The following is a 22,141-nucleotide window of genomic DNA, read 5'->3' on the forward strand; positions in this document are numbered from 1 at the left end:
AGGAAGGACAACACGCTAATGTTCAGGTAATATATGCAGGGAGGACAACACGCTAACGTTCAGGTAGGACATGCAGGAAGGACAACACGCTAATGTTCAGGTAGGACATGCAGGGAGGACAACACTAACGTTCAGGTAGGACATGCAGGGAGGACAGGACGCTAATGTTCAGGGAGGACATGCAGGGAGGACAACACTAACGTTCAGGTAGGACATGCAAGGAGGACAGTAACGTTCAGGTAGGACATGCAGGGAGGACAACACTAACGTTCAGGTAGGACATGCAAGGAGGACAGTAACGTTCAGGTAGGACATGCAGGGAGGACAACACTAACGTTCAGGTAGGACATGCAAGGAGGACAGTAACGTTCAGGTAGGACATGCAGGGAGGACAACACGCTAACATTCAGGTAGGACATGCAGGGAGAACAGCATGCTAATTTTCAGGTAGGACATGCAGGGAGGACAACACTGACGTTCAGGTAGGACATGCAGGGAGAGGACAAAACACTAATGTTCAGGTAGGACATGCAAGGAGGACGCTAACGTTCAGGTAGGACATGCAGGGAGGACAAAACGCTAACGTTCAGGTAGGACATACAGGGAGGACAACACTAACGTTCAGGTAAGACATGCAGGGAGGACAACACGTTAACATTCTGGTAGGACATGCAGGGAGAGGACAACACGCTAATGTTCAGGTAGAAAACAGAAATAACTGGTTATGTACTTGGGTTGGGTGTCTGAGATCTGCTCATAACTAAGGATCACTATGAGAAGGTGAAAGACATCCTGATAATATTTCACACACAGACTGGGAACAGCATGCACTCAATCCTGATTCAGTACCAGTGGAGGTCTGTAGACTGGGACCACACCCCCCAAAAAAACTCTGGTTCCACACCAGCAAACCCTCGGGGTCAAATTCCACGCCAGACATACACTCTTTTTGATGAGGTCATGTCCTACCTGCGCTCTTTGATGATGTCATGCTCTCCGTGGTGGGCTTCTTGGTATCGTTGGGGGGCTGGGAGGGGGAGGGGGAGGGGGCGGAGTCTGGGATCAGCTGAGGGACACTGACGTGGCTGGTCTGGAGAGGGAGAGGATAGACTGTTATGAGTTAGGAATGTACACACACACATATGAACACACACACTAGGGATGAGATGGTATACCATAAAACCGTGAACCGCGGTATAAAATGTCTGCGGTATTAGAACCGTGACATTCCCTGTGTTTACGGTATTACGTTTACGGTATTACACAATAATGCGCTGCTGAAACTTCACATTTCAAGTTGCTTGCAACAGTTAATTTTGTAATTTAATATAAGCTTGCTATTAATAATATACATACATTATTAATATACATATACACACGCGCACACACACGCACACACACGCGCACACACACACACACACACACACACCATGCTCGCCCAGGCGGCTGGGCTGGGTGAGTGGCACACAGTTGGCTGTTAGAAGACCACACAGAGGACACCATGTTGGCACACATGCAAGTGTTGACTGGCGAGCCAGGAGAGACAAGGGGTGAGACGGCCAAAGAGAGACAGGCAGGGAGGAGACAGGCACCATGAGGAGGGGTGCGACAGGCAGGAAAAAACAGGCAGGGAGAGACAGGCAGGGAGAGACAGACAGGGAGAGACAGGCAGGGAGAGACAGGCAGGGAGAGACAGCCATGATGACAAGGGGTGAGACAGGCAGGGAGAGACAGACAGGGAGAGACAGACAGGGAGAGACAGCCAGGGGGAGACAGCCAGGGGGAGACAGCCAGGGGGAGACAGCCAGGGGGAGACAGCCAGGGGGAGACAGCCAGGGAGAGACAGCCATGATGACGAGGGGTGAGACAGCCAGGGGGAGACAGCCAGGGGGAGACAGCCAGGGAGAGACAGCCATGATGACGAGGGGTGAGACAGCCAGGGAGAGACAGACAGGGAGAGACAGCCAGGGAGAGACAGCCAGGGAGAGAGACAGGCAAGGAGAAACAGCCACGATGACGAGGGGTGAGACGGCCAGGGAGAGTGGCCCAGCTTCAACATGCAAACTCTCAGCTGGGGTGAGAATGAACACTGGTCAAGACACACATTCCCTCTTCCTCCTGACACACACACACACACACACACACAAACACACACACACACACACACACACACACACCTGGCTTCCCTGGGAGGCGCGTCTGGAGGAGATCCAGGAAGCGGCCTTCAGTCGGCCCAGCTCCAGGCTCACGGTGCCCCTGGCGCACTGCAGAGGACACGCAACATGAGCAGGCTGCAGCGGCACCTCCACACCACCAGGGGGCTCCATACTCCGCCTACTATACATTCCCTCAGCCACCCTCTAATCTGTTGCTCACAGTGCATCACTGAGGAGGACACATCCTAGCCTCCGAACAGCGCGCTCTACTAGGGACTAGCCCTATATCTACTAGGGACTAGCCCTACATCTACTAGGGACTAGGCCTACATCTACTAGGGACTAGGTCTACATCTACTAGGGACTAGGCCTACATCTACTAGGGACAAGTCTACATCTACTAGGGACTAGGCCTACATCTACTAGGGACTAGTCCTACATCTACTAGGGACTAGTCCTACATCTACTAGGGACTAGGTCTACATCTACTAGGGACTAGGTCTACATCTACTAGGGACTAGGCCTACATCTACTAGGGACTAGGCCTACATCTACTAGGGACTAGGCCTACAGCTACTAGGGACTAGGCCTACAGCTACTAGGGACTAGGCCTACATCTACTAGGGACTAGGCCTACATCTCTGCTGGTGTACTAGGAACATGTTACATCTGGGACCTCACAGTCTCCATACAACCAAGCACTTCTACACACCAGATTTACAAACACTGGGCAGAGTCACCCTTTAAATCAACACGGAGGACATGCCACTTCAACTCATATCATTTGAAAATTTCAAACACATTTCTGTTTGAGCGGGTTCCGTTAGAACGGTCTGAATGGATGTCCAGACTGAGTGAAATCTAATGTGAGCTTGCGAGATCAGGCTGGTGACGCGAGGCTAAGTTAGCAGCACATTGTAAGTATCAATCTGCCTCGTTCAATAAAGGTTATTAAGTATCTTGGAGTGTTACAGAGGACTCTGTGCTGTATGTAATATAGCTTCATGTAATCTGCCTGTACAATCAGCAGTCCTGAAAACTGTGTCAAGGTCGCCCCCTAGTGGTGACACTATGGGAGTGTCTTGGCACCTGACAATTAAGCAATGCACACTGCACAGGATCTGCTCTGTGATGTCGTGATGTCCTGATGTCGTTCTATTGGCTATTTAGGCTATTAGGCTATTTTCTGCTAAATTACCAGCTGACCAACTGGGTTTGTATGTACTGTAACTACTGTTTTCTCTGATGAAATTAAACAACAACAACTAAAACATATTTGTTGAGTCTGTAAGTACAATGTTTAAACTTAGGAAAACAGGCCCAGGCCCTAGAAATGTAGCACTCTTTACCGATCACTGAGAAGATCTCAGGCTGTTTCACAGGTATAAGCTGTGTGTTTATTGCTCTGTGGCGGCCATATTGATTTCACTTGCCACAGGGACACAGATCTGCCCAATGGCACGGAGGAGGTTAGGACCAAGGCTTATGTGTAGGGGTGTGGCCTAATTGTGTAGGGGTGTGGCCTGAGTGTGTAGGGGTGTGGTTCGAGTGTGTATGGGTGTGGCCTGAGTGTGTAGGGGTGTGGCCTGAGTGTGTAGGGGTGTGGCCTGCGTGTGTAGGGGTGTGGCCTGCATGTGTAGGGGTGTGGCCTGTGAGAGTGTAGGTGCTGAGCCTACGACCCCTGACCTTCAGGATGGCGGCCACCGTCTCCTGGGAGGCGTGTCTCATGTCGTCTCCACCGATGGACAGGATCTGGTCGCCCTGCATCAGACGACCGTCAAGCTCTGCAGCTCCCCCTTTCACAACGTCAGAGATGAACACGCCCGAACCGTTCCTACAGCAGCAGAGGAGAGGAGAGGAGAGGAGAGGAGAGGAGAGGAGAGGAGAGGAGAGGAGAGGAGAGGAGAGGAGAGGAGAGGAGAGGAGAGGAGAGGAGAGGGGGAGAGGAGCGGAGGGGAGGAGAGGAGAGGAAGAGGGGGGAGAAGATGAGAGGAGAGGGGAGAGGAGCGGAGGGGAGGAGAGGAAGAGGGGGGAGGAGAGTAGGAGAGGAGAGAGATGATGAGAGGAGAGGGGGGAGGAGAGGAGGGGAGGAGAGGAAGAGGGGGGAGATGATGAGAGGAGAGGGGAAGAGGAGCGGAGGGGAGGAGAGGAAGAGGGGGGAGATGATGAGAGGAGAGGGGAGAGGAGAGTAGGAGAGGAGAGAGATGATGAGAGGAGAGGGGGGAGGAGAGTAGGAGAGGAGAGAGATGATGAGAGGAGAGGGGAGAGGAGCGGAGGGGAGGAGAGGAAGAGGGGAGAGATGATGAGAGGAGAGAGGGGAGGAGCGGAGGGGAGGAGAGGAAGAGGGGAGAGATGATGAGAGGAGAGGGGAGAGGAGAGTAGGGGAGGAGAGGAGATGAACGAGCTGACCCACTTGAGTAAAGAACCTGCCTAGTGACACATTTCTCTACATAGTATCTCCAAGGGGAAGTGGTATCTCCAGGGAGGAGGTGGTATCTCCAGGGGTAAATGGTAAATGGACTGCACTTATATAGCGCTTTTCCACCTTAGCGGCACTCAAAGCGCTTTACAATGGCCTCTCATTCACCCATTCACACACACATTTATACACCAATGGCGGCAGCTGCCATGCAAGGTGCTAACCTGCTCATTGGGAGCAATTTGGGGTTAGGTGTCTTGTTCAAGGACACTTCGACATGTGGACAGTCGGAGCTGGGATTCAAACCACTGATCCTTCGATCACTGAACGACCCGCTCTACCAACTGAGCTACAGCCGCCCCTGGGGAAGTGGTATCTCCAGGGAGGAGGTGGTATCTCCAGGGAGGAGGTGGTATCTCCAGGGAGGAGGTGGTATCTCCAGGGGGAAGTGGTATCTCCAGGGAGGAGGTGGTATCTCCAGGGAGGAGGTGGTATCTCCAGGGAGGAGGTGGTATCTCCAGGGAGGAGGTTGTATCTCCAGGGAGGAGGTGGTATCTCCAGGGAGGAGGTGGTATCTCCAGGTAGGGGGTGGTATCTCCAGGGAAGAAGAGGTGTACCTCTTGCCCACGATGCTGAGTCCCAGGCCGCGGCCCGTCTTCTTCTGCAGCTCCACGTGGAACACGTCCAGGTTCTCCTCGTCGCGGTACTGCGCCTCGTCCCTCAGCACCGTCAGGCGCACCTTGGCCGGCGTCTGCCTCAGGGCGGCGATGGCGTCCTCGTGGGTGGCACTGCGCAGGTCCACGCCATTCACCTGGAGAGGGAGGAGACACACACACACATTATAATATCTCTTTGTGTTCACAAGGAATCCTTGAGCACAAACACACACGCACACACACACACTTAACAATACTACTGCTGACTCACACTGATACAAGTATCACTCAGTGATAACACAATTATTATGTTTTTTAAATAAATGTATTTCTGAATTAACTCATTTTGCCAATCACACCCGACCTACTGTCCACTTGTCCCTTGTCACTGCTGTGGAGGGTCCGTCGCACAACCCCGCGCTCTGTGATCTACATAGAAGAGAGGCAGCTACCTGACCACCAGCTACCTGACTACCAACTACCTGACTACCAACTACCTGACTACCAACTACCTGACTACCAGCTACCTGACTACCAACTACCTGACTACCAACTACCTGACCACCAGCTACCTGACTACCAACTACCTGACCACCAGCTACCTGACCACCAGCTACCTGACCACCAGCTACCTGACCACCAGCTACCTGACTACCAGCTACCTGACTACCAACTACCTGACCACCAGCTACCTGACCACCAGCTACCTGACTACCAGCTACCTGACTACCAGCTACCTGACCACCAGCTACCTGACCACCAGCTACCTGACCACCAGCTACCTGACCACCAGCTACCTGACCACCAGCTACCTGACCACCAGCTACCTGACCACCAGCTACCTGACCACCAGCTACCTGACCACCAGCTACCCTGACCACCAGCTACCTGACCACCAGCTACCTGACTACCAGCTACCTGACTACCAGCTACCTGACTACCAGCTACCTGACTACCAGCTACCTGACCACCAGCTACCTGACCACCAGCTACCTGACTACCAGCTACCTGACCACCAGCTACCTGACCACCAGCTACCTGACCACCAGCTACCTGACTACCAACTACCTGACTACCAGCTACCTGACCACCAGCTACCTGACCACCAGCTAGTTACCTGACCACCAGCTACCTGACTACCAGCTACCTGACCACCAGCTACCTGACCACCAGCTACCTGACCACCAGCTACCTGACCACCAGCTACCTGACTACCAGCTACCTGACTACCAGCTACCTGACTACCAGCTACCTGACCACCAGCTACCTGACTACCAGCTACCTGACTACCAGCTACCTGACTACCAGCTACCTGACTACCAGCTACCTGACCACCAGCTTCCTGACTACCAGCTACCTGACTACCAACTACCTGACCACCAGCTACCTGACCACCAGCTACCTGACCACCAGCTACCTGACCACCAGCTACCTGACTACCAGCTACCTGACCACCAGCTACCTGACTACCAGCTACCTGACTACCAGCTACCTGACCACCAGCTACCTGACTACCAGCTACCTGACCACCAGCTACCTGACTACCAGCTACCTGACCACCAGCTACCTGACCACCAGCTACCTGACCACCAGCTACCTGACCACCAGCTACCTGACTACCAGCTACCTGACCAGCAGCTACCTGACTACCAGCTACCTGACCACCAGCTACCTGACCACCAGCTACCTGACTACCAACTACCTGACTACCAGCTACCTGACTACCAGCTACCTGACTACCAGCTACCTGACTACCAGCTACCTGACTACCAGCTACCTGACTACCAGCTACCTGACTACCAGCTACCTGACCACCAGTTACCTGACTACCAGCTACCTGACCACCAGCTACCTGACTACCAGCTACCTGACCACCAGCTACCTGACTACCAGCTACCTGACCACCAGCTACCTGACTACCAGCTACCTGACTACCAGCTTACCTGACCACCAGCTACCTGACTACCAGCTACCTGACTACCAGCTACCTGACTACCAACTACCTGACTACCAGCTACCTGACTACCAGCTACCTGACCACCAGCTACCTGACCACCAGCTACCTGACTACCAGCTACCTGACTACCAGCTACCTGACTACCAGCTACCTGACTACCAGCTACCTGACCAGCAGCTACCTGACCACCAGCTACCTGACTACCAGCTACCTGACTACCAGCTACCTGACTACCAGCTACCTGACTACCAGCTTACCTGACCACCAGCTACCTGACCAGCAGCTACCTGACTACCAGCTACCTGACTACCAGCTACCTGACCAGCAGCTACCTGACTACCAGCTACCTGACCACTAGCTACCTGACTACCAGCTACCTGACCACCAGCTACCTGACTACCAGCTACCTGACTACCAGCTACCTGACCACCAGCTACCTGACTACCAGCTACCTGACCACCAGCTACCTGACTACCAGCTACCTGACTACCAGCTACCTGACCACCAGCTACCTGACCACCAGCTACCTGACTACCAGCTACCTGACTACCAGCTACCTGACCCTCTCAAGCCCGTGACCACGACTCCAGACAGGATGGCTGTAGAGCGGACCATTAAGCACAGATTAAACTAACCCCCCTTGGGAGTGGCGGCCCTATATGTGGATCCATATTTGGATCTGGCGAGACCAGGGGGCGAACCCCGGCCCGCCGTGAGCAGCTGTACCAGACCCCGAAGATAAAGTATTAGCCGCCCGCTAGCTCAGTCAATAGAGCTCCATGTCAGGGTGTTTCTAGCCCATGTTGGGCTCAGCTGAGCCTTTCATTGTACAGTACAGAAGATGTATTTATTCATCACTCTATCAACTATTGAATTCATACAATTACCCTCATATATTCCAAATCTGCTCCCATATATGCGCCCTGTCTTTAGGCTTGTATGGACAGAGCCAATTAGATTAACCATGTGGTCATAAAGCGATTATAAACTCTTTGTCCAGAAGAGGGCGCCATGGTCTAAGCTTAGCTCACAGTAGACGTGACCTTCTGTCTCCCAGCCTGCCGCAAAGTTAAACGACCAGGAGATACAGAGAAAGACTGAGCAGAGAAAGAGAGACACACACAGACGGAGAGACACTGGAAACAGAGGAGGAAAGGAAGCAGAACAAATGAGGAGGAGGAGAGAGAGAGAGAGAGAGAGAGAGGGAGAGACAGAGAGGGAGGGAGAAAGAGAGGGAGGGAGAGAGAGAGGGAGAGAGGGAGAGACAGAGAGGGAGGGAGGGAGAGAGAGAGGGAGAGAGCAAGGTCGAGAGAGGAAGAGAGAGAGGCAGGGGGTAGAGAGAGATGAGGGAGAAAAAGAGGAGAGATGAGAGACATAGAGAGAGAGTGGGAGGTACAGAGAGAGGGAGAGCGAGGGGGGGTAGAGAGAGAGATGAGAGAGAGAGAGAGAGAGAGAGAGAGAGAGAGAGAGAGAGAGAGAGAGAAAGAGAGAGGTGCATAGATCCAGATGACTGACCTCCAGGATCTGGTCTCCAGCCCAGAGTCTTCCGTCACGCGCTGCTGCTCCCTCCTCATACAGCTCATGGATCACTATAGCATCCTGGAGATGAAGGGGAGGAGGAGGAGGGGGAGAGGGAGGGAGGAGGAAGGGGAGAGGGAGGGAGGAGGGAGGGGAGAGGGAGAGAGAGAGAGGGAGGGTTAATGGGAGAGAGAGTAGGATGAAACATGATGAAATGTCCTCCAGCACCACAAAGGAGCCAACATGTGTCGCTCAGGGCTGTCTTGGGCTAGCGTGATTGCATTAGACTGCAGACTGCCTTCATACAATGGCCTCAAGCAGTCTGTCCTTGTGTATGTGTGTGTGTGGGTGTGTGCTTGTGTGTGTGTGCGTGCTTGTGTGTGCGTGAGTGTGTGTGTGATTGTGTGTGTGCATGCGTGTCTCACCAGCTGGGTATCTCTTCCTCCTACGATGCTGAGGCCCAGACCTGAGCGGCCCTTAGAGATCTCCACCACCGTGTCCTGACCAGGGACTATGGGACACGTGGCAGGGTCTGACGGGGGGGGGGGAGTTGAGAGAGACGGGGGGGAGGAGAGAGAGACACGGGAGGAGAGATGGGAGAGAGGGGGAGGAGAGAGAGACGCGGGAGGAGAGAGAAGTGGTGACCGCATTGAAGGTTACAACAGACTGACTCGGTAGCCCATCCCTCTTCTTGTCCAAGGCTGCAGTGTGGTACGTTGATGTGTGTCTTTCTTCTTATATATATATATATTGTAAGGTATTTCTGCTTTATTGGGACAGGACAGTGTAGGTGACAGACAGGAAAGATGGGAGAGAGAGAGGGGAAGACATGCAGTAAAGGGCGTGGGCAGGATTCGAACCCACGCCACTGCAAAAAAGGACTAGCCTTTACATGGTAAGCGCCCCAGCCCGTTGAGCTACTGGGGTGCCCCATGTCTGTCTATCTAACTGGCCACTGTAGTGGTACTGTAGGTAGCAGCTGGATGTTCAGCGACAGAGGCTGAGTGTGGTGGGCCTACCTGGACGGGCGCAGGCGAGGGCAGGAGCAGACCCGTCCACAGACACGTCCACAGACCCCGCCGGCTGCTGGCCAGAGCTCCCAGAAACGCTGGACAGACCAGCAGTCTACACCACAGACAGACACGCACAGAGGTACACACAGACACGTGCAGTCGGACACACACACACACACACACACACACACACACACACACACACACACACACACACACACACACACACACACACACACACACACACACACACACACACACACACACACAAACACACTTACTTAAAGCGGCTCAATGTAGTTTTTTTTATCTGATGAAGTGTGATGAAAGGCTATGAAACCGACACTGACCTGGCCTCTTTTGTAATGTAGCTAGCCCAATGTTAGCTGGCTTGCTATCTCTTATGTTATATTCTATTCATCCTTTATAATGTCAGTTAGCCTAAGCTGGCTAGCTATCTCTTCTGTTAGAATTGCTTGATGTTTGGCCGTGTTAGCTGTGAATGTCTGAGGATGCATGCTAGTGACTACATTGCGTGTGTAAGGCTGACGTTTGCTTGCTAGTGTAACCTACAGTAAGTGAGTCAGAGTTGGCAATCTGACAGTGTTGACAGGTAACTTATCATTGCAGCACTTGGCTAGCCACACGATAGGATTGTCAGGAGTCATGAAGGGCAGCATTGAATGATTTGTAGCTACCACATTTGGAGATGGATGAATGCGTGTGTGTGTGTGTGTGTGTGTGTGTGTGTGTGTGTATGTGTGTATGTGTGTGTGTGTACTGTTGCAAGTTGGGCTAACGAGGCTGCCAGTAGACTGACATTAGTTGTGGCTATCACATACATTATATCTGGGAATAGCTATATATATATACTAACTAGGCCCTTTTATTCCAGCTATCAACTGTTCTCTGTTGTCTCATGTGTGCGTTTGGGGACCGGTTTCACCTTGTAAACAAATGCAGTTGTGCAGCTGTAAGTATTTACCATTTTACGACGGTTGTGCAAAAGTGAACTTGTTGGGGGCGCCGAAACGCAAAAATACCACATCCTACGTTGAGCTAGTTTCTCTCCAGACTCAAATATTACATTGAATCGCTGCACTCCGCATACTACATAATAGAGTCTGTGTCACTTCGCCGCCCAAACTGGTATTCTGAGGGCGTATGCTACTTGTCTTTTGGATCCAGCGCATGCCTGAAACGGTTTGAGTTGATGTGCGTGCCTAACTTTTTATCTTATATTCCACACAGACCTAAAATGTTTGCAAACTCCCTTAGACTTCAAAGGTGTGTAACCAGATAAAATAGTTTTTAAGTAATAATGATATTTTATCTAGTTCTCAATCAGGTAAATTATCAGATTGTTTCTTTGGACAGGAAACAGCACTGCGCCGCTCGTTTTATTGACCTATCAAAAGCGTTCGACACTGTTGACCATGACGTCATGCTTAGAAGGTTAGGCAACAATCTATGTCAGGCCAGGCAGTCGCTTGGTTTAAAGACTACCCGTTAGGAAGAACACATTGTGTCCAGTTCAATGGAAAAAATTTTGGTGTTTTAACTGTCGAGAAGGGGGTGCCACAAGGCTCTGTCCTTGGTCCGCTTTTGTTCACAATTTATATTAACAAGGGCGAAAAACGCCAAGAGCCTTCTTTCACTTTTATGCTGACAGTTATTCTGTGTCAGCATAAAAGTTAGTCTGCTAGTTCAGAGACACTTAAGAAGGTGCTGGATGAACTCCATATTGCTTTTAATATAGTTCAGGCCCAGCTGCATCAGCTGAAATTAGTTTTAAATGCAGACAAGACAAAAATGAAGGCCGAGAAGGAACTACAGACTCTCCCACACATCACTACACAGGGCAAGGGAATTGAAAGAGTGTCCACCTATAAGTACTTGGGTTTTTTACTACACAACTGTCTCACTTTTAAGTCCCACATTGATAACCTCATGAAAAAACTGAGACTGAAGTTAGGTTTTTATTATAGAAATAAAACATTTTTCTTTTGAGACAAGAGGCTTGTTTTAGGTACCTTCCTGCCAGTCCTAGATTATGGCGATATCTTACAGTATATGCTCCTGAGGAAAAAATATGTTAACTTGACAGTCTATCAAGGGGCTTTGAGGTTTATTACACATCTCAGACCTCTGACACATCGCTGTATGCTTTATATGAGAGTAGGCTGGTCCTCTTTATCGCTGCACCGGTTGAGTCACTGGTACCTTTTCATTTATAAGGCCATACTGAGACAGCCTCCATCTTACTTATGCTCATCCATTACCCTGCAGGAAAATAGCACTGCACCAGTTACGCTCACAAAACAAAGTACTGATGTCCAAACCTGCGTCTCGAACTGTGTTGGGAGAACAAGCCTACCAGTTTTCTGCCCCTAAGGCCTGGAATGAGCTGTGTTTCAAACCTCTGGACGCGATTGGAGAGACCTACAACCAATCAGCGAAAAATACCTCTATGGCACTCCTCTGTTCCGTCATCTTATTAAACCCACTCCATATTAGATAAATGGTTGTGATTGGCACAAACACATTTCTGTTCGAGCGGATTCCGTTAGAACGGTTGGATGTCCAGACTGATCTGCGGAGTGAAATCTAACGTGAGCTCGCAAGATCAGGCTGGATGATTGGGGTCGTGTACAGACACCTTAAAGCTTGAATATTGCATTACCGCATCAAATATTAAACCTGAGGTGGTCTGACACTAGGAATACATTATTCTATCCGCTCTCTGTTCCAGTAAACGCCACTGAGAGTGGGGTGCCGTCAGTGACCCAATTCTACCAGTTGCCGTCTCACCTGCTCTGAGGGAGTTGTAGTGGGCGGAGCCACAGCGTCGGCAGTCTCTGTCCCCTTCCCAGAAGGCTTCAGCTTCTGGAGACAGCAAACACACACTCAGGAACATCTCTCTCTCTCTCTCTCTCTCTCACACACACACACACACACACACACACACACACACACACACACACACACACACACACACACAGGAACATCTCTCTCTCACACACACACACACACACACAGGATCTCTCTCTCTCTCTCACTCACACACACACACACACACACACACACACACACACACACACAGGAACATCTCTCTCTCACACACACCCACGCACACACAGACACACACACCCAGGAACATTTCACACACTCTCAGGAACATCTGTCTTCCTCTTCAGAAAAACACACACTCAGAACATCTCTCACACACACACACACACACACACACACACACACACACACACACACACACACACACAGGAACATCTGTCTCCCTCTCTTCAGATAAAGGGAGCAGGTGCTACGATAAGGAGAAACACCGGTGGCCCTATTCAGTCAGACTGGGTATGCAGGTTTCTAGGCCAACCCCCCCAAAAAAGAATGTGCTAAATCGTCTCTTACACCATGAAACGAAAACACGCTTTCTTCGTCTCGCCTTCCACAAGAGTGAAGCTGCTACATAACTTTACAAAACCATCCAGAGTCAAACACCAAAAGTATTTGACAATCCCAGAATCCCAGTCCAGTTTATTCTGAAAACGGCTAGTGGTTTGGAACGAATAATGTCTTCTGTTTGGACAGGAAGTGTAGGGGGCAGAAGGGAGTTGACCGGGTGGGGGGGGGGGGCTGACCTTGGAGGCTGTCTCTCCTTCCTGGAGGCCCTTGGGGGCGGAGCCTGTGGACACTAGATCTGCAATCCCACTGGAACCTTCACTGGCCTGGTGTTCCGGGGGGGGGGGGTTTGAGAGGGAGAGAGTGAGATTGGGGGGCAAGAGAAAGGAGACAGTTTTTGTAAAAAGAGTTTTTGCACCAGGGGTTATACAGTAGTTTTTTTTTGTTTGCATGGTTTGACAGAATCAGTAGGGTTTTTTCACATAGTTTAACCTGTCAGGAAGGAAAGAGGCTAGGATCTAGCTGTGAGCATCAGCTAGCTACTAACTTGCTGAGGGGAGTCTCGGTGGGGAGGCTAGTCCTGAAGACCAGGGTGTCTGGGGGCTCTTACTTTGCTGAGGGGAGTTTCCGGGGGGGTAGTGCTAAGGCCCAGGGTGTCTGGGGCCTGGGGCGTCTCGGCAGGGCTCTGTGCTGTTGCTGGGTGTTGCTGGGCCTATGGGGACAGACAGAAACAACACAACTTCCTCTGATTTGAAATACAAAACATGTGCTACACAATATGGTCAAAGACCAAGAATGATGAACCCTCATTCCTTTAAACTAACTGTAAGTCAACGGAAAGAAAAATAATCAATTCCACATGAGTAGAGGGGCACATCTGATCAAGGTTTGTGTTGACAGCTGTATAATATATACTGTAGATGCTTTACTTAGAAAACAAGTTCCAATAGTGTGTGTGTAGTATGTATGTGTGTTGTGCGTGTAGTATGTATGTATGTATGTATGTATGTGTGTGTGTGTGTGTGTGTGTGTTTCACCTTGTCGACGGTGAGGACAGCAGGTGTCTTTGTGTGTGTGTCTTACCTCGGTGACTGGGAGGGCAGCAGGTGGGTTGGGGAAAGGGGACACGGCCATCTGGTTGATAGCATCTTCATTCCTACAGGAGGACAGAGAGAGACCCTCTGTTTATCAGAGATACATCCTCAGTGTGATGCCTCTACCTACACTATTACACAAAAAAGTAATTTGGGGCAATGGATGACAGAAAGAGAGAGGGGAAAGGAGAAAATCTTCTGTTTAGTATGGAGGTGGCTACAAGGCGCATCTTCACCACAGCAGTCATTACAAGCTTGCTTACTTGCTGGTTCATGGTTGACAGAACACTATCTGAGCCAAATGACTCCCATCATATTATAACAAGCACATTCATGGTCACTGAGTTGCTGCATTTTGTTGCAAAATAGTTGATGTAACATCTCAGCACCTGAATGACTAGTGTGCATAGCATCTAGTGTACATATTGTATCTAGTGTACATAACATAACCACAAATACAAATTACAATATACCCAAATGTTATTTATTAATTATATACATAATCCCTTCAGACCGACTACACCTTACCCTTATTGTTACTGTACACGTACGTTACATGTGACAAAGAAATCTTGAATCTTATAACCTGCCTCAACAGATGGAGATAAAACATATACATATATATCTTTAACCCTGGCACAAACCATAAGTAATAATAATAATAATAATATTAACTTCATTTGTATAGTAACTTTCATGTGAAAGGCAGCTCAAAGTGCTTTACAATTGTAAATAGAATTCCAAAGCAGAGATAAATTAAGATGGTAGAAAATGCATCCTTTTCTGATCCTGTCCATTTCTGCAGTCCTAGTCCAAGTCCAGTCCAGTCCTAGTGCAGTCTAGTCCAGTCCAAGTCCAGTCCTAGTCCAGTCATTAGTCAAGTCCTAATGAAGGTCTTCGAGAGACTGGTTCTGCAGCGCCTGAGGTCCATGGTGAGCAACTTCCTGGACCCACTGCAGTTTGCGCACCAGGCCTGAATCAGGGTGGATGATGCCCTCCCTTCCCTGCTACCCCCTCCCCTCCCTGCTCCCCTCTCCGCTCCCCCTCCCCTCCCTGCTCCCCCTCCCCTCCCTGCTCCCCTCTCCCCTCCTTGCTCCCCCCTCCCTTCCCTGCTACCCCCTCCCCTCCCTGCTACCCCCTCCCCTCCCTGCTAACCCCCTCCCCTCCCTGCTACCCCCTCCCTTCCCTGCTACCCTCTCCCCTCCCTGCTGCCCCCTCCCCTCCCTGCTCCCCCCTCCCTGCTACCCCCCCTCCCTGCTCCCCCCTCCCCTTCCTGCTACCCCCTCCCCTCCCTGCTCCCCTCTCCCCTCCCTGCTCCCCTCCCTGCTCCCCTCTCCCCGCCCCTCTCTGCTGCCCTCTCCCCTCCCCCTCCCCTCCCTGCTCCCCCCTCCCCTTCCTGCTACCCCCTCCCCTCCCTGCTAACCCCCTCCCCTCCCTGCTACCCCCTCCCCTCCCTGCTACCCCCTCCCCTCCCTGCTACCCCTCCCCTCCCTGCTCCCCTCTCCCCTCCCTGCTACCCCTCCCCTCCCTGCTCCCCTCTCCCCTCCCTGCTACCCCCCCCCCTCCCTGCTCCCCTCTCCCCTCCCTGCTCCCCTCTCCCCTCCCTGCTCCCCTCTCCCCTCCCTGACACCCCCTCCCCTCCCTGCTACCCTCTCCCCTCCCTGCTCCCCTCTCCCCTCCCTGCTACCCCCCCCTCCCTGCTCCCCCCTCCCCTCCCTGCTCCCCCTCCCATCCCTGCTACCCCCCCTCCCTGCTCCCGTCTCCCCTCCCTGCTACCCCCTCCCCTCCCTGCTCCCCCTCCCCTCCCTGCTCCCCTCTCCCCTCCCTGCTCCCCTCTCCCCTCCCTGCTACCCCCTCCCCTCCCTGCTACCCTCTCCCCTCCCTGCTCCCCTCTCCCCTCCCTGCTACCCCCTCCCCTCCCTGCTACCCTCTCCCCTCCCTGCTACCCCCTCCCCTCCCTGCTACACTCTCCCCTCCCTGCTCCCCTCTCCCCTCCCTGCTACCCCCTCCCCTCCCTGCTACCCCCCTCCCCTCCCTGCTCCCCCCTCCCCTCCCTGCTGCCCAGCCTTAGCAGATGGATGTTGAGACCACAATCCTAGTTTGTATACTTGGAACAGGGAAACAAAACATTTCTGCAACACGGGGGTATGATATGACGCAGCCCCTTGAGATGAGGAGACGAGGAGGAAAACAGAGCCTTAAATCAACAGTTACTCCTTATTGTATGCAAATGTCTCAGGCGGGGGAGTCTGAAAAAAAATCTATCAGGAACAAGTAGCTGCAGACTGGGGGAGACACCTGTTCGGCACACGCTGGCATATGTTTCAGATCCCTCTGAAGACTCATTCAGAGCGCCAGAGCGGGATCTGACATGGGTTTGTTTGAATTACAGACACGACGTTCCCTCTCGCCATCTGTGTCTCATCCCAGTTAGCCTCAATGAAGGCTGTACTGAAACACAGCTTCAGTACACAGAGCTCTGAGCTGCTATATGCCTGGTATCTACTCAGTACAGACCTAGCAGGGGGGTAATGATCTGATATCTACTCAGAACAGACCTAGCAGGGGGGTAATGATCTGATATCTACTCAGAACAGACCTAGCAGGGGGGTAATAATAATGAGCAGTATTTTAGGATCATTAAAACAATTCTTTGTTTTTTTCTGTTCCCCAAAAACTAATAGAAAGAAAGAATAAAAAGAAATATCAAGTACTTCATTGTAAAGTGCTGCATTGTTAAGCATTGTATTGTTAAGTAAAGCACCGTATTGTAAAGTTAGGCACTGCATTGTAAAGCACTGCATTTTAAAGTAAAGCGCTGTAGTGCGCTCTGCAGAAGCCCCACATCTTCCTCAGCCTGATGAGACACACACCTGCTGAGACACATGAACCACTACCAACTGATCCGGCCTATGAGTATGGCGGCAGGTAGAACCGGTGCAGTGGCAGCTCTCTTAGTTTACGGATTACTTTTAAACAGTTTAAAATATGCAAATGTCAGCATAGTGTAACAAGTTTAAAACTTGTGGATATTGACCCATTTCTGCGCTTCTTTGGTCAAATAAGCCTAAATAATGTGGACATGCTGGGCGAACAAACACACCAAAGCCTGAGAAATGTTGGCTTTGGGAAACACGCTCTCGCTTCAACATTCATTTCCCCGTATTTGCACCAGCAGACCCAAAAACGCGCAAAGCCGAGTAAACGAAAACAGGGTGACGCATTAATCATCCTAATTTGTTTGTTACTACCCTTGCCCCGGCCCGCTCCACATTGAGCCACGAAATGGAAACATCACATCCGAGACAGCACGCAAAACATTGTGCATATCTAAAACGTGGTTAAATGTATTCGCATGTGATTCATTCATACGTGAGAAAGACGTGAAAGAGCGTATCGTTTCAAATTCGCGATTTTAGCCACTAAGGTAAACCATCAATGTGAAATACTACACAGACATAATATCCTACATTTTGTCAATTTTAGAATATTCTCAAATCTGTGTATAGTGTACAGAATCTTACATGGCTTGGCTCCCTCCTGTCTGGACAAGTTTGTCTGTTATCGTAGCTCTGTACGATCTACAAGAATAGTCTGTACATGACTGCACTGTACCCTTTCGCCGCTCAGCTTTTGGGCAAGTAGCTTTCTCCATTAAAGCCAGTACACAATGGAATGCCATTACTGATGACAAAGATTAGCGGTTCTTTTAGCAGCTTTAAAACCAACCTAAAAAGTCATCTTAAATCTACTCAACACTGCAATCACTAATCAGTTAAGTGGGTTTGTGAATGAGTTTGGTTGTGTGACTGGACGTGCTGTTATGACTGATGAATGTGAAAGAGTGAGTGTCTTAATGTAATGCTATGTCATCTGTATTGTACTTTGTTAACTTATTATGTTTGTTGTTTTTATCTGTTACCTGTTTACAGGGACTGCAGATGCAAATTAGCCTAAGGCTAACTCTGGTGCGATGCATCAAATGTTTTTACAATGTTTTTTACATGTTTTAATTGCACATGGTCCCTTCCAAATAAATATTTAAAATGAATGTATTGTAAAGTATTGTAATCTACAGTGCCCTATAGTAAAGCAAAGCACTGTATTCTAAAGTAACACATTGTATTGTAATGTAAAGCCCTGTATTTTAAAGTAGCAAATTGTATTGTAAAGTAATGCACAGTATTCTAAAGGAAAGCACCGCATTGTAAAGCAAAGCACTGACTTGTAAAGTATTGTAAACTATAGCACTGTATTGTAAAGCACTGTAAATTAAAGCACTGTATTGTAAAGTAAAGTACTGTATTTTATAGTAAAGCACTGTACTGTAAAGTAAGGCACTGCATTTTGAAGTAAAGTACTTCATTGTAAAGTAAGGCAGTGCATTGTAAAGTAAAGCACTGCATTGTAAAGTAAAGCACTGCATTGTAAAGTAAAGCACTGCATTGTAAAGTAAGCACTGGATTGTAAAGTAAAGCACAGCCAGAGGGGTATTAAACAAGCAGAGATGTGTCACTGGGTGCAGCAGAGCAGAGTGAAGGCAGGCATCTCTCCAGACACCCTCTGCATGCTAAACATTACATGTCGTTCTCTGTTGGATGACTAGACATCAAGTGAGATGGAGGCATTCGGGGGGGAGTGAGGAGCCATCAGTCGGATTAGCATCTCAGTAGACCAGGGGTCAGTCTGCTTCCCAGACCTTCATTCCTCTTAACTTCCCCTTCCCTCTCTTCTCCCTTTCTTAGTCTCTCCTCTGCTCAACTGTCTTTTTTTCTTCTTCTGTGGTATTTTGCTCTATTCTCTAATGTTCCCTCCTTACTTGTGTATGATATTCTTCTTTTATCCACCTCTTCGTCACTGTCTGTCAGGGCTGAGCTGATGTTCAGAGCCCTCTCTCAGGGTTGAGGTGATGATCTGAGCCCTCTCTCTCTCTCAGAGTGTGGATCAAGGGGAGAGCTGGCTCTGGTATTCAGAAGGTTCCCTTTCCACTCCTGCGTCTGCGTTGTCTGACCTTGGCTCACTGCTTCAGAAGACCAGGGCGGAGTTTGCCAGAGGCATTGTAGCTTACCTACAGCGTTCACCGCAGCGCTACGATGAACGTAGCGCTACGATGCCTCTGGGAAACGCAGCCCAGGTGTGCTATGCTGCTAACCCCTCTCTCATTTTCCCTCTCTACTCCTCTTCTGTCTCTCCATCTCTCTCCCTCATTCTCTTTCACTCTCTCCATCTCTCTCCCTCATTCTCTTTCACTGTCCCTGTCTCTCCATCTCTCTCTCCCTCATTCTCATTCTCTTTCACTGTCCCTGTCTCTCCATCTCTCTCTCCCTCATTCTCTTTCGCTGTCCCTGTCTCTCCATCTCTCTCTCCCTCATTCTCTTCCACTGTGCCTGTCTCTCCATCTCTCTCTCCCTCATTCTCTTTCGCTGTCCCTGTCTCTCCATCTCTCTCTCCCTCATTCTCTTTCACTGTCCCTGTCTCTCCGGGGGGCGGTTGTAGCTCAGTTGGTAGAGCGGGTCGTTCAATGATCGAAGGGTCAGTGGTTCGAATCCCGGCTCCGACTGTCCACATGACGAAGTGTCCTTGAGCAAGACACCTAACCCCAAATTGCTCCCAATGAGCAAGTTGGCGCCTTGCATGGCAGCTACCGCCATTGGTGTGTGAATGTGTGTGTGAATGGGTGAATGACAGGCCATTGTAAAGCGCTTTGAGTGCCGCTAAGGTGGAAAAGCGCTATATAAGTGCTGTCCATTTACCATTTTCCAATTACTGTTAATGTGTTTTTAAATCTCTTATCGAGAAGGTGGCAGGAAGGTGGAGGACAGTGAACATTTATGGATCCATCAGTCAGCCTCATCCTGCCTGTACCAGCTACCGACCCACAATGGCCGACCCACGTCCGCAGACAAGGTAGGATGTGTTTGAGTTGTGTGGGGATCCGGCGCACATGTTGGTCATGCAGAGATGTGAGGAGGGATACATAGAGCAGTGAGGCTGCAGGCGGAGGAGTACAGCGGCAGGACCTCTTTCCTCCCTGTCCGTTGGCCCCGCCTGCGTTCCCATGGCAACGTGCTCGGACGTGCTTGTCCTTTAGACACTCCATCGCTCATTGCCAGCGCGACCTTTGACCTGTTGTAAATCTTTCACAACCCACAATATATTTCACCTAGGTTTTGTCGAGGAAGCTCTAACAAGGGCTGAACAGAGATCTCCAGGTGGATACTGAACAGGTTCCAGACAACTATTTGTTTGCACTGTGTTTTTGTATTTTGTATTTGCACTGTCATGTCCTGTCCTGTCCTCACGTGTCCTGTCCTGTACCTGGTCCTATGTCGACTGCAACAGCGTATGTCTTAACCCTAGTCAAATTCCTAACCATTCCTGAACCATTATACATGGCTAATAAAGAGTTCTTGAATCAAACTCCATGTAGCTATTAATCAACAGAACACAAACATGAGAGAGGAGGTATGCAAAATCTGTACAAACTGAAATAAATTGTGAGCCAATGAAATACAATTTTTGCCTCTGGAATCAGAGGTCAACAGCCGTGGTATGTGGTACTGTACATATTAACAAAGCATACTAAAAAGCTAGCCTAACTAGATTATATCTAAGTATAGTACTGTATATAGGCTACTGCCTTGAGTTACTGTTAGTGTTATTATTATGATGTTATTGAGACCCAAACATTACTGGTCGGACGGGAGAAACTATAATGCCAGTTATGATCTCTCAGAGACAGCAAAACTGCTGATTTACAGTAGCACACAACGTTAACCCCGGTGTCATGGATCATTTGAACACAACGTGCACCATTCCAACCTCTCCTGTTCCTCCTCCCGGTCAGAGTGACCTGCTCCTCTCCTCCCTCCCTCTCTCTCCTGTTCCTCCTCCCGGTCTGAGCGACCTGCTCCTCTCCTCCCTCCCTCTCTCTCCTGTTCCTCCTCCTGGTCTGAGCGACCTGCTCCTCTCCTCCCTCCCTCCCTCTCCTGTTCCTCCTCCCGGTCTGAGTGACCTGCTCCTCTCCTCCCTCCCTCTCTCTCCTGTTCCTCCTCCCGGTCTGAGTGACCTGCTCCTCTCCTCCCTCCCTCTCTCCTGTTCCTCCTCCCGGTCTGAGCGACCTGCTCCTCTCCTCCCTCCCTCTCTCTCCTGTTCCTCCTCTCCTCCCTCCCTCTCTCTCCTGTTCCTCCTCCCGGTCTGAGCGACCTGCTCCTCTCCTCCCTCCCTCTCTCTCCTGTTCCTCCTCCCGGTCCGAGCGACCTGCTCCTCTCCTCCCTCCCTCTCTCTCCTGTTCCTCCTCCTGGTCTGAGCGACCTGCTCCTCTCCTCCCTCTCTCTCTCTCTCTCCTGCTCCTCTCCTCCCTCCCTCTCTCTCCTGCTCCTCTCCTCCCTCTCTCTCTCTCCTGCTCCTCTCCTCCCTCCCTCTCTCTCCTGCTCCTCTCCTCCCTCCCTCTCTCTCCTGTTCCTCCTCCCGGTCTGAGAGACCTGCTCCTCTCCTCTCCTCCTCTCCTCCCTCCCTCTCTCTCCTGTTCCTCCTCCCGGTCTGAGCGACCTGCTCCTCTCCTCCCTCCCTCTCTCTCCTGTTCCTCCTCCCGGTCTGAGCGACCTGCTCCTCTCCTCTCCTCTCCTCTCCTCTCCTCTCCTCTCCTCTCCTCTCCTCTCCTCTCCTCTCCTCTCCGTGTTTTAATATGTGGAGCCCCACAGCCCGCTGTGCTCAATTACTGAGGGCCTGAGGAGATTAGGTGTGAGGAGGAAATGAGCTGGCCCCTGCTCATCACAGCTGCTTCTTCCCCCACTGAGAGGTGATTGGCCAGGTGGAGGGGAGAGAGGGAGAGAGAGGGAGGGATGGAGAGAATGGAACACAAGGGTTGAGAGAGAGAGAGAGAGAGAGAGGGGGATGGGGTTGGATACAGAGAGA

At 50.7% G+C, this 22,141-nt stretch overlaps 1 protein-coding gene across 4 annotated transcripts in view; it reads right to left on the reverse strand.

Annotated features, from left to right (window-relative positions):
• patj (PATJ crumbs cell polarity complex component) overlaps nucleotides 1-22,141 on the reverse strand; it is a 157,312-nt gene that overhangs the window by 9,777 nt on the left and 125,394 nt on the right. For all 4 annotated transcript variants that reach the window (XM_084461680.1, XM_084461679.1, XM_084461678.1 and 1 more), the window contains 11 exons: nucleotides 14,214-14,286; nucleotides 13,741-13,842; nucleotides 13,370-13,456; nucleotides 12,531-12,605; nucleotides 9,726-9,831; nucleotides 9,132-9,238; nucleotides 8,704-8,787; nucleotides 5,193-5,386; nucleotides 3,843-3,990; nucleotides 2,178-2,264; nucleotides 970-1,090 (listed from right to left, as the gene is read on the reverse strand). In XM_084461680.1, the coding sequence (XP_084317806.1) occupies nucleotides 970-1,090; nucleotides 2,178-2,264; nucleotides 3,843-3,990; nucleotides 5,193-5,386; nucleotides 8,704-8,787; nucleotides 9,132-9,238; nucleotides 9,726-9,831; nucleotides 12,531-12,605; nucleotides 13,370-13,456; nucleotides 13,741-13,842; nucleotides 14,214-14,286 (1,184 nt within the window). The remainder of the gene's footprint in view (nucleotides 1-969; nucleotides 1,091-2,177; nucleotides 2,265-3,842; nucleotides 3,991-5,192; nucleotides 5,387-8,703; nucleotides 8,788-9,131; nucleotides 9,239-9,725; nucleotides 9,832-12,530; nucleotides 12,606-13,369; nucleotides 13,457-13,740; nucleotides 13,843-14,213; nucleotides 14,287-22,141) is intronic.

Source organism: Borostomias antarcticus (genome assembly GCF_949987555.1).
Source record: "Borostomias antarcticus genome assembly, chromosome: 3".
Lineage (NCBI taxonomy): Eukaryota > Metazoa > Chordata > Actinopteri > Stomiiformes > Stomiidae > Borostomias > Borostomias antarcticus.